This window comes from Talpa europaea (assembly GCF_964194135.1).
Source record: "Talpa europaea genome assembly, chromosome: 1".
NCBI lineage: Eukaryota > Metazoa > Chordata > Mammalia > Eulipotyphla > Talpidae > Talpa > Talpa europaea.
Genome location: NC_140073.1, coordinates 8820068 through 8833537, shown reverse-complemented (window position 1 = coordinate 8833537; position 13470 = coordinate 8820068). Strand labels below are relative to the sequence as shown.

Below are 13470 nucleotides of genomic sequence, written 5' to 3'. Positions count from 1 at the left end.
ACACATATCAGGTCAGTTCCTGGATTCTATAAACTTGCATGAGTCAGAACATAATTTGTACAGTTTTTTAAAGATTTATTTATTTATTTATTTATTTATTTATTTATTTATTTATTTATTTATTTATTTATACAAGCACTGGGTACAGTCAGAAGCGCGGGAGGGTGAGAGAATTCACCAGAGCCAGAGCGGGGAGCAGAGCAGGTAGAAGGACTGAAGTACACTGCTGAGGGGAGCAGCGGGCGGCAGGACGGGTCTGCGCGCCATGTGGGACCCTCCTCCGGTGGCCGGGGAGCAGCGGGGGATGGAACCAGCGCCTCAGAGGCCACGGGCAGCTTTGCAACCCAGCGCTCAACCGCTGCGCCACCGGGGAGGCCCAGTACATTATTTTGGTAGAAATTAATTTGTACTTTTCATATGTAATTAGAGTAAGAGTACTAAAATGAGATATTTACCTGGATTATTTGGTGAGCCCACATGTAATAATCAGTGTCCCTTAAAAAGAAAGGCATCAAAAAGCATTTATTATGTTTCAAGGGTCCTTCTCTTTATAGATCTCTGAAACATCAAGCAAATATCCTATGAATGAAATTTGTTACAACTCTGGAAAATACTTCAAAGGCTTATGAGTGAATGTTGAGTGAAGAATATGGTGAGGCAATTGTGGAGTTCAGAGAAATACCTGTCATACTACTCAGGATCACAGGTAAAATTGTAGACTCCAGAGACCACACATACAAAGAATAGTCTTTATTCTAGAAAACTTATGAAATAAAATGTTACAACTAACAAGAATAAGAAAAACTACCACAAACATGGGGTACTTTAAATTTATTGAGGTCTATTAAAATTCTTTTCAACATTATTCAAAATTTTCAGAGTATTGCTCAGTCATATCTTTGGTTAATTTTCTCTCTCGATGGTTTATTTACTCTTTCAGATTTATTGTGAATGCAGTCGCTTCCTTAATTTCATTGTCAGGGTTCATTGCTTGAGAATAGAACATCTGAATTTGCATGCTGATCTTGTCCCTGTAACTTCATTAAATTCTTCAGGAAAATTGTATTTCTTATTGAGGTAACAATGTTTTACAACACTGTGGATGACTCATTCCCACCAAGAGTGCACGAGGTCCCTTGTCTTCCAAACCCTCATCATGACTTGTTTCAAGTCTTTTTTTGAGATGGGCCATTGTCACTGGGGTGAGCTGGTGTCTAATTGAAGTTTTGATCTTCACTTTCCTGTGGTAAATGATGATGAGCACTTTTTAATGCACTACTTGGCTATGTATATTTTTATTTAATTATTTTTAAATATTTTATTTATTTATACAAGAACTGGTATACAGGTCAGAGGCACAGGAGAGTGAGAGAATTCACCAGAAAAGGAGAAGGGAGCAGTATAGGCAGATGGACCAAACACTGCTGAGGGGAGCAGTGGGCGAGGCAGGTGAGGTCTGCTGCACCATATGGGTTTCTCCATGTATGTATTTAAAGTGTTTATTTAGCTCTTTTTAAAAATCATTTCAGCATCTGTAATTTTTTAGATGAATGTTTAATATTACTATTATTTTTTGTTGTGACATATAACACTGTGTTGAGGTTTACTACACTATAAGATTTAGGGGGATAGGTTCATACCTCTTTACATGTATGTTAGCACAGCACACGCACTAACAACACTCAGGCAGAATTATAGCTCTTATGAAGGTATTCAAGTGTGGCTGTCACAAGTGTGAGCTGTGTTGTCATGGAGAACTATCTTTAAGTGCTAGTTCTGTCAAGGTTTACAGGACAATCTTGGCCAAGTAGTTAATCTGTTTACACTTCAGTACATACCTATAATTGGAGGGGTAATAATTTTGTGTACCCTCATGGAAGAGTTCTAAAGATGAAATGAGGTTCTACTCATGAAGTGGTTTGAGATGACACTCTTGAGCTAGATTTCTAAGAAGCAATCCTGTTCAATAGCTTGGAGTACTATTGAAGTGTGGCAGATCTAAGTTATAGGGGAAACACTATAATCAGTTGTTCAAAGAATCAACACATGGGGCAAGTAGACTTCAACCTTTATTTCATGCATTCACTTGTCAAATTTTACTGAGAATCTACTATACAACACACACATTTAAGTCCAAGCATCATGTTATAATGAAAGCCATGTCACTGATTTCTGGGAATTTAGAGTCTAGAGGTAGAGGGAGCTATTACAGAGTTAGGCCATGTGTTACATAGCCATTCCAGGCCTGGGCAGCTTCATTGTCAGTTCTTGTAGATGAGAAGAAAATTTGGAGCCTTTGGTACATTTTGCAGAACTTTCATGGTGATGGGACCATACACACAGTCAGAAAGACAGATCAGGAGAGAGACTTCAGCACTAAAGAGAGGCAGAATAGCAGCTCCACTCACTAGCCCTTTTTACACTGTTAGGTGCCCAGAGTCACACACCAAGACATTGTTGCCAATGTACGGCCTATGGTTGTTTGCTAGATGTCTGTATGGTGAGAAACAGTGTATTTCAGGTATGGGATGTGTGTTGAGTGCAAGGTGAAAAATAACCTGATTTACTCATTTTCCTTAAATTCCACCTCATCAGGGTTTTTTCACCGTACAATCTATGTGTCATTCTTCTGCCAGTTCCCTTGATGAGGAGTGGAGGACGCTGTACTCATAACCTGCAAAAGAAATAGGAACTGTAACAGAGTGCTGCTCAGCCCAGGCCACATGTTTTCAGGTGTGTCCACAGGAGAGGTACAGCTTTTCCCAAATATGCAAGACAGTCACTGGTCAATGAGGTGTCATCAACATGATGGAACAAGCGCACCAAGGATGGCCTCTCCCTCCGGGCCAAGTCAGCTGTCACCAGCCCGTGGCACAGAGTAGGGCTGTGCAGGTGACCCCGAGGAAACTCAGTGAAAGTCCACTGTGGCATTCCCATGTGAAAGCAAACTGGTCTGGACTCTCTGGTGCTGAAGCAATTGGGTTGGGTGGTGAACATTCTTGAAGATGACTATTGCAGACAACATCTGGGATAGAATGTCATTGAAGCAGAAACTTCACAGTGCATATTGAGGAGCTAGCAAGGACATAATACCAATCACATAATGACTTCTTGGAGTTGTGAGGAATTTTGAAAAAAATCATTGTGAATGAACTTTGGAACAAACCGGAGGAGTGAAAAGATAGAATGAAACTTAACTAAATTAAGGCTTAATAAGCAAGGGTAACCACCAGAAGCACTTGCAGACATTAAACACATTGTTAACGTCTCACTGCATTTTTTCAATGTGTGCAAATTAGGAGTCGTCTAGGAAGAAACTGAAATGCTTGTAATTTTCTTCCTTGTATTTGTTATGACTATTTTCCTTTTGAAATGTATAATGAGAAAATATAAGCTCACAAAATGACTCAAGCAATCAGAATTTGTGATTCATGTATGATGTTAAGTCTATATTCTGTCAATAAAATATGCCAATGAAATAAACACAGAGTACTCTGAGTTTATCCCTTGCCCCCTAAATTAGGAGTCTTAGATTATTTTTCAAGTAAACACACTCTGATGTACTTTATATATCAACATCTCAATTCAATTTTTAAATAAGTTTTTTTAAATATTTGTTTACCTCTTGCTAGTATGATGCACCCATGTGATTGTAGTGCCCATAGCAGAGAAAATACATGCAGAACAAATGAATAAGTCAATATCCTTAATGTGTATTTTTGAAACATAGAAACACAGATTTTGTGCTTCCCCTTAGCCATTCTTAGTTAATATTCCATTGTTGTCAGCTTTCCTCATTCTAGATTATAGTCTTTAAAAAAAGGTGAGGGAGTCACTTCAGGAGTTAGCTGTATTGTAAATTATAAGTCAGTACATGAAGAGATCGAGAGGCATGAAAGCTAATTATGCCCCACACAATGTTTAAATCACAATCCCAGAGACAATTTTATCTTCTCACGCAACTTCTTGATCGCATTCTTGACCTCCTTGTTCCTCAGGCTGTAGACTATGGGGTTCAGCATGGGGATGATCATAGTGTAAAACACAGATGCCATTTTGTCCGTGTCCATGGAATGGCTGGAGCTGGGCTGTACATACATAAAGGTGATTGTCCCAAAGAAGATGGTGATGGCGGTGACGTGAGAAGCGCAGGTGGACAGAGCCTTCTGATAGCCTGCAGTTTTGCGCATCCTATAGATGGTGATAAAAATGAACACATAGGATACAAAGATAACAGAAAGAGCAGAAAATATAACAAAGGTGTCTACATAAACAAGAACCATCTCAGCAAGATGTTTATCAGAACAGGAGACAGACATGACTGCTGGAATATCACAGAAAAAGTGATGCACCTTATTGGAGCTGCGGTAAATGAGACTGAATGTTTCCCCAACATGGATGCAGGCATTGAGGAAACCACCAGCATGACTGCCTATAGCCAGACATACACACACACCTGTGGTCATGATGGTGGTATAATGCAGGGGTTTGCACACGGCAGCATAGCGGTCATAGGCCATTGCAGCCAAGATGAAAACTTCCCCAGTGGCAAAGCCTGTAAAAAAGAACATCTGAATAGCACAAGTATTGTAGGAGATGACCAGGTCTTCTACGAACAACCCAGCCATGATCGTAGGGATGACAGATGTAGAGTAACAGAAGTCCATCAGAGACAGGTTACTGAGGAAGAAGTACATGGGCGTGTGAAGACGAGAGTCCATAATAATCAACAGGATCATCCCCAGGTTCCCGATGACATTCACGGCATATATAAGAGTGAAGAACATTACAAGTGGGGCTCGTAGTTTTACTGTTTTGGTCAGTCCTAGGAGGATGAAGTGTGTCACTTCTGTGGTGTTCTCCATGGGGGTTGTTTAGAAATCAGATGTCCTAAAGCAAGAACAAATAAATGAATAAAGAGTTAACTGTGGATACATTTACGAAACCTACAGGTTTATATACCTCGGTCATCGTTTCATTTTAGCAAGGGTACGTATTTCAAACTTTCTGAACCTAATATGTGAACTTAAATACATTTAATGTATAAATTCTCTAGAATTCTAAACTGGTAATTAAGGAATCACTTCACCTGTTTTAATTCTTTAATATGTTTAAACTGACAATTGAAAGTTTAAGGAAAAATATACACTAGGGCAATTCTGGATTTTACAAATGGGAGCTCAGCTTTCCTTCGATAAGCTTCAGACACTACAGCTGTGTTCACCTATTTTTCTCAACAATTTGCGAGGATGAGTACTTATTGTCACTTACATAGCCAGGCACAAGAGAATGAGTCATTTATTCATGGTTCCACATATACTCACTGGCAAGCCAAACTTTGTTCCTGGGTTTAATGTTCCCCAAGTCTGATCCTCTTGCCTACATTTCAATTAAATTAGACAAAACTCTCTTTACAATTACTCATCATCTCCACTGCGCAAAACTCAGTGTTTTTATGTTTCACAGTGAAGTAGCTAAGACTTCTGTGCACAGGTCGTGGTGGGCTGCCTGGAGTGGGGTGGCATGTGCATGTCACCAATGAAGAGCATTTGAGGGAGGGTTCGGTGCTGGGCTGGAACTTGGGCTCATGGAACAGCTGCTTATCAGCCCCCCCATTTACTACCAGGAATAATGACACTAGCCTAAGCCCTCCAACCTAGTTTTATCTGTCTACAAAAAGAAAATAGAAATGAGACCTAACTCAGGGTACCACTGTGAGTATTAAGTGAGATGATGTGTAACTATGACTGAAATATCGAGTGTGTAGCCTAAGGGTTGAGCCAGAAAGTATTATTAACCTGAAGGATGGCCTCTGTGTTGCTTCGGGAAACACACGGGGCGTCAGGCGTGAGGGGAGCTTTGAAGTCCTGCCGCCTCCCTCTTTAATCTGCCTCTTCTCACACTCCAGGGGCACTGCGATATTCAACACATTCCAGAACTCTCTGTCCCCTGCACCACTGGCTGCTTTTCCCTGTTATGTAGTTCTCCTTTTCTTAACTTACTCCTTGGAATCCATATTTTAATCAGTTCTAAGTCTCCTTTTTTTTTTTTCTTAACTGAACTGCATTATTTTACATCCTTGTTCATTTTTTTTCCCCACAATAGAGCATCCCTGCTCAGGTGTGGTCACGGGATGATCATGATCCTCCACCATAGTCCATTGTGCTCCACCCCCATCTCTCCCCTTGAATTCCTCCATCACTCCCGGATGCTGAGATCTATGGTCAGTTTCCATGCCTTGGAGTCTCCTTTCTTACACTCATTCTGTTTTCATCACTGTCTCCCATATTTGAATCTCAGAGATGGAGGATGAAAGTGAAGTTTGTGGCTTGCCTTTAACCTACACACATTTATTTTTAAGCAAAATACTATGTTATTGAATATTTTATTGTAGGGCCAGTATTTTAATTCATCTTATTTGACTCAGCTGCCTTTGGAAGGGCAGCCTCGGATGCTATCTGTGATTCCCTACCTTCTGCCCTGGGACTTCACTTCAGAAGTCTAGCCCAGGAGTGTGTTGCCTTTGCTAAGATACACAAGCCCTGTTAACATATATATGTGCTATAAGTCATGCTAAGAGCTTTGTACATATAACTGCGTGAAAGTCTAGGTGAAATTGATCACTTTCTTATTTTAGTTTCACCATCAGAGACTGAGAATTTGTTAAACTTTCATGTCTACATTACAAAACCATGAGGAAGATTCAAGATTGAAACTTATTTTGACTGATGAAAAGTTCAATGTTTCATTATGTCACTGTCAACACGTGTAGACAAGACAGAAATAATAATATGTATTCCATTCTGCAAAAAATATTAAAATGATATTTGGATTTTGCTATTTCACTTTGATTCCTTTTGCAGTCTAAATAAGTCATTTCACACTCCTGGTTTTATTTCTTTTAATCGCCAATGCTGATTAGATGAAATGGATTAGATGAAATTTTGTCTAATCAGCATCACATTCCCCCCACTCCACTCATCCTTTTAGGGAGCAGGGTGGCCTCCTAGTATCATCTCAATTTCTGTTCATGGAAATTTTGACACTCCCCAGTTTCACCTCGGATTTCAAGGAAAATGTCTGCGTGCAACAAATCAGAGTAGTGCCCCACAACTTTTTCATGAATTACAGCTTTCACTAGAAACATTAAATATAGAAGCTCACCTTCTGCTTGAAAATAAAGGATGGTCAATCTTGAAAAGTGTGTTTGAGATAAAAAAGATCCAGCTGGGGAATAACGCACAGACTGTGTTGGAGAAGCTCTGTGCGGTAGTGGGCACAGGTTCCAAGGTCTCTAGGGCAGGGAAGGATGGAGGAAAAATCATTAATGTGGGTTCAAGTCCTGAATCTACCCGTCTTCTCCCTTTGGTTTTGGAGGGTCACTTGCTCTCTCCTTATTTGTAAAATAAACATAATAAAATGACCTAATTCTTTCGGCCAACAGAAATGTATTTGCAAACAACAAACCAATGTCTATAAAAATAACTTAAACATTTAGGGGTTTTCATGTTAAAGCCATTCCATATCATTATTACCTTGGAGTGTTTCCTTGGCCATGGCTGCAAGTTCATAGGAACCCTGGAGATAGAGGAAGGTCTGCATGTGCAAACCATCGTTATTGTGATGAACACATGATGTTCAAAGGGTCTGGGACCAAAGTCTGGTCATTGCAAAATAAGGCTAAGAAAGTCATGGTGGATAACAGGGTTGGTGGATTGGGACTGAGGTGCATTATAAAGACATGAAGTTCTCAGGGGATGTCCCCTATGTGGGCACCTCAGGCTCCTCACTCCACTTTCCTAATGATGCAATAATCAAGCTGCCTGTGGTAACCACATCACATATTTTTAGGGTGCACAGACATGTTTGCATTGTTATTTCAGATTATTTTCATTTTTAATTAACCAGTTGCAGAGAGTAGTATGCTCATGTCTTAACCTATGTTTTGGTCCCTCAGCTTCTTTGGAATCGACACTGTCATCATTACATATTTTTGCCTTTGTAAGAATGTCCTTTACTAGAGACTCAGAATCCATAGCATATGAATCTGGCATTTTTCACTTAACATAATTCAGCTTAAGTCCATGCACATTGTCACCTGTATCTACAGTGGAATTTCAAATTGCAAAGCAGTATTTCTTGCTGTGAAACTTACGTTTTATTTTTTCTGCCTCCCATAGTTGAGATCCTTTTATATTGTTTCCAGTGTTTGGTGATTACAAATAAAGCTGATGAAAAAGCATGGCTAAAATTTTTGGCAAACACAAGTTTTTATTTCTTTGGGTAAATATTGGGGAGTAGCTTTTGAACCTTTGAGAAGTATACTTAATGACTAGAATTGCATAACTGTGTAATGTGCTCACAATTTAAATCCCCAACAGCAACACGTTCTAGTTTCTTCACATCTTTGCAGCACTAGGAACTTAAATTTCAAAATTTAATTTAACTTATATTTTCTTTTCATTTCTTCTCTGTATCAAAGATGTCTCGAGTACTTTTAACAACTTGTTTTACTATTCATCTAGTGTTACCACCATAATCATGGCCTGAGAATGCTTTCTTTTCATCAAAAACCCATAGATCCATTTTTCCCTGTACATGGTCTCTAAGCTCATACTCCCAAGCAGAAGTATCACAGCTTTCTCATTGCAGGCATGCGGGGTGGTTATAGGTTTACTCTATTTCAAGTGTGACTTGGCATAAAATTGTTTAAGTAATTTATTCATCAAATTCTAGTTTCCTATGGGTAGGAAGGAGATAGCAACATCATGGCATCCTCATAGGATTGTCAAGAAGATTTGCAGATCCCATACATACAAATCAGAGAAAATACCTCACACACCTCCTAACACACATCAGGTGTTCTGAAATGTTTAATATTAATATTAACTGTTACTAAATATTACTACAGCATGGCTAACAATATGGTGGTGGCATAAACATTACATCTGCTTCCCTACATGTGCCTGTCTATTTTGGGTACAATGTGTCACGTGCCATTAGTAGACCATGGGCTTAGAAAGAATTGATATGTGTCCTTTCTGGTGAGGTGAAGCACACCCAAGTCTCTCCAGTTATCTTTCTCCCACTACAGTGATTGAAGAGGCTTCATGTGTTGACAGTGCAGCTGTGGATGGGGAAGCCTCAGAGCCTTGGAGGAGCACCCAGAGGGAGCCGGGTACTTGGCCAGGCTCCAGGATGATGGGCATGGAGAAGAGTCTGTGAGAAGGAATCAGCAGGGGCTGAACAAAGGTTCAGGTCCTAGTTCTTGGTATCCGAAAATATTACATGAGTCAGAATGTCTTTGCACATGTAATTAGATTAAGAGCACTAAGAGGAGGTATTTATGTGAATTATTTGGCAGCCTAAATGTAATAATCAGTGTCTTTATAAAAGAAAGGCATACAAAATAGCTTATTAATGTGTTTCCAGGGTCCATCTCTATAGATCTATGAAAGATCAAGCAAATACCATTTGAATCAAATTTGTGAGAACTCTGGAAAATATTTCAAATGATTGCAAGTGAATGTTGAGTGAAGAATTTGGAGATGCAAATGTGGAGGGCAAAGAAACCCTGGTCATACTACCCAGGATCACAGGTAAAATTGCAGTCTTCAGAAACCACACCTAATAAAGACTGGTCTTTATTCTAGAAAGCTTATGAAACAAATTCTACATCCCTCGACAAGAAATAAGAAAAACTCTATAAACATGGGTTCTTTAAATTTATTGAGGTCTATTGAAATTCTTTTCAACATGATTCAGAGTTTTCAGAGTAAAATTCAGTCATATCTTTGGAAAAATTTCTCTCTTGATCATTCATTTACTCTTTCATATTTATTGGGAACACAGTTGTGTCCTTAATTTCATTGTCAGGGGTCCTTGCCTGTGAATAGAACAGGTGAATAAATCCAGGAGTGACATTTCCACATCTCTGTGCAGGTACTCGCAGGAGTGAGAATAAATTTTTGTTGGAGAAATAGCGTGGGTGGGTTTACTCCTGCAGCGTGACCTCGGCTCTCCTGCTTCATATAATGCACCAGTCACTGAGTGGGCTTTGTTGTCTCTGTTCCTCTTTTTATTTTTTTATTTTTTTTTTTTATAAATTTTATTGTTATATTCCCCATACAATTGCAGCCCCCCATTCTGACCCCAATCCCTCCCCTCCCGTCCCAGCCCCCCTAAAAGTGTCTCTGGTTCATAGTTTTTTGTTGATTTTGATTTTCACTTTCTTATAGTTATTCATTTTCCTGGTCCCTTATTTAAGTTTTCTAGATTCCTGCTATGAGTGAGACCATCCGGTATTTTTCTTTTTCTTTTTGGCTTATTTCGCTGAGCATGATCCCTTCCAGCGCCATCCATGTTGCAGCAAATTGCATGTGTTTATCTTTTTTGAATGCTGAGTAATATTCCATGGTATATATGTACCACATCTTCTTGATCCAGTCATCTATTTTTGGGCATTTGGGTTGTTTCCAAAGCTTAGCTATTGTAAACAGTGCTGCTATAAACATAGGGGTGCAGGTGTTCTTTGGAATTGATGTTTCTGTGTCCTTTGGGTAAATACCTAGGAGTGGAATTGCTGGATCATATGGAAGCTCTATGTTTAGTAGGTCCAGAAATCTCCACACAGCTTTCCACAGTGGTTGGACCAGTTTGCACTCCCACCAACAGTGCAGAAGAGTTCCTTTTTCTCCACACCCTCGCCAACATTTGTTGTTGCTAGTTTTTTTAATATGTGCCATTCTCACTGGTGTAAGATGGTATCTCATGGTAGTTTTGATTTGCATTTCCCTGATGACAAGTGATGTTGAACATTTTTTCATATGCCTGTTGGCCATTTGCATTTCCTCTTCAGAGAAGTTTCTTTTAAGCTCTTCTGCCCATTTTTTGACTGGATTATTTTCTTTGTTGTTGTTGAGTCTCATCAGCTCTTTGCAGATTTTTGTGATCAGTCCTTTATCATTAGTGTTGGGTGCAAAAATGTTCTCCCAGTTGGTGGGGTTTCTCTTTGTTTTTGTTATTGTCTCTTTTGCTGTGCAAAAGCTCTTTAATTTGATGTAGTCCCAGCTGTTTATCTTTGCCTTCACTATCACTGCTTTGGGTGATGTGTCTGTAAAGATGTCTTTGATGTGCAAATCACGTAGTGTTTCGCCTATATTTCCTTCTATATATTTTATGGTTTCAGGTCTTATGTCTAGTTCTTTAATCCATTTTGAGTTGATTTTTGTGTATGGTGTGAGGTGGTGGTCAAGCTTCATTCTTTTGCATGTAGCGACCCAGTTTTCCCAGCACCATTTATTGAACAAACTTTCTTTGCTCCAATGCATAGTCTTTGCTCCTTTGTCAAAGATTAGTTGACCATAAATCTGTGGGTTTATTTCTGGATTTTCTATTCGATTCCATTGGTCTGTATGTCTGTTCTTGTTCCAATACCATGCAGTTTTGATGATTATGGCTTTGTAGTATAGTTTGAAGTCTGGGAGTCTGATGCCTCCATTCCCTTCTTTTTTTTTCAGGAGAGCTTTGGCTATTTGGGGTTTTTTGTGATTCCATATGAATTTCATCAATAATTGTTCTATTTCTTTGAAAAATGACATTGAAATTTTGATTGGAATAGCATTGAATCTGTATATTGCTTTTGGAAGGATGGCCATTTTAATAATGTTTATTCTTCCAATCCATGAGCAGGGGATGTCTCTCCATTTCTTTGTGTCTTCTTCTATTTCTTTTAACAGTGTTTTATAGTTTTCTTTGTATAGGTCCTTTACCTCTTTTGTTAGATTTATTCCCAAATATTTGATTTTTTTTGTTTCAATAACAAAAGGGATGGTCTTTTTGATTTCTTCTTCTTCAGATTTATTGTTTGTGTATAGGAAGGCTACTGACTTTTGCGTGTTGATTTTGTATCCTGCCACTTTACTGAACTGATTGATGAGTTGAATTAGCTTTTCTGTGGAGTTTTTGGGGTTCTCTATGTATAATATCATATCGTCTGCAAATAGTGATAGTTTGACTTCTTCTTTTCCTATTTGGATTCCTTGGATGTCTTTCTCTTGTCTTATTGCCCTGGCTAGGACTTCCAGTATTATATTGAAAAGCAATGGTGAGAGTGGACATCCTTGTCTTGTTCCAGATCTTAATGGAATTGCTTTCAGCTTTTCACCATTGAGAATGATACTGGCTGTTGGCTTGTCATAGATGGCCTTTATGATGTTGAGGTATGTTCCTTGTATCCCAAGATTTCAAGGGCTTTTATCATGAATGGGTGTTGCACTTTGTCGAAAGCTTTCTCAGCATCTATTGATATTATCATATGGTTTTTATATTTCTTTTTGTTGATGTGTTGGATAACGTTGATTGATTTTCGGATGTTAAACCATCCTTGTGCCCCTGGAATGAATCCAACTTGGTCGTGGTGAATTATCTTATGGATACATTGTTGGATTCTGATAGCTAAAATTTTATTGAGGATTTTTGCATCAGTGTTCATTAGGGAGATTGGCCTGTAGTTTTCCTTTTTTGTGTTGTCCTTGTTCGGTTTTGGTATTAGTGTAATGTTGGCTTCATAAAACGTGTTTGGTATTGTCCCTTCCTTCTCAATTTTTTGGAAGAGTTTGTGAAGGATAGGCACTAATTCGTCTCTGAATGTTTGGTAGAATTCATTTGTAAATCCATCAGGTCCTGGGCTTTTGTTTTTGGGGAGGTTTTTGATTACCATTTCAATTTCGCTAATTGTAATTGGTCTGTTTAGGTGTTCTATTTCTTCTTTATCTAGCTTTGGGTGATTGTAGAGTTGTAGGAATTTGTCCATCTCCTCTAGATTGTTAAACTTGTTTCCATATAACTGTTCATAGTAGTTACTGATTATTCTTTTGATTTCTGCTGTGTCCGTTGTGATTTCTCCTCTTTCATTGATGATCCTGTTTATTTGTGCTTTCTCCCTTTTTTCCTTTGTGAGCCTGGCTAGGGGTTTGTCTATTTTATTGATTTTTTCAAAGAACCAGCTCTTGGTTTCATTGATCTTTTGGATTGTTTTTTTATTTTCAATTTCATTTATTTCTGGTTTGGTTTTTATTATTTCTTTTCTTCTACTGGTTTTGGGGTTTTTTTGTTGTTCTTTTTCTAGATCTTTGAGCTTCGAGATTAGGTTGTTTCTTTGCGTTCTTTCTTGTTTCTTGATGTGAGCTTCTATTGCTATATATTTTCCTCTTATTACTGCTTTTGCTGCATCCCATACATTTAGGATATTGGTGTCCTCCTTGTCGTTCAATTCAAAAAATTTTTTAATTTCTTCTTTGATCTCCTCATTAGTCCAATGGTCTTCCAGTAGTGTGGTTTTTAATCTCCATGAGGTAGGAAAGTTCCTTGCCTTCTTTTTATGGTTTATTTCTAGTTTGATGCCTTCATGGTCAGAAAAGATGGTTGATATGATTTCAATCTTGGTGTATCTGTTGATGTTTGTCTTGT

The 13470-nt window shown here is 38.6% G+C and overlaps 1 protein-coding gene across 1 annotated transcript; it reads right to left on the bottom strand.

The window, feature by feature from the left end:
* Positions 1–3926: 3926 nt before the first annotated feature.
* Positions 3927–4865, bottom strand: LOC311171162 (olfactory receptor 5B3-like; the record flags this gene model as incomplete). Its single annotated transcript, XM_084233821.1, has 1 exon — positions 3927–4865. One exon carries the CDS (start codon positions 4863–4865, stop codon positions 3927–3929), a length of 939 nt encoding a protein of 312 aa, XP_084089947.1.
* Between the last annotated feature and the right edge of the window lie 8605 nt (positions 4866–13470).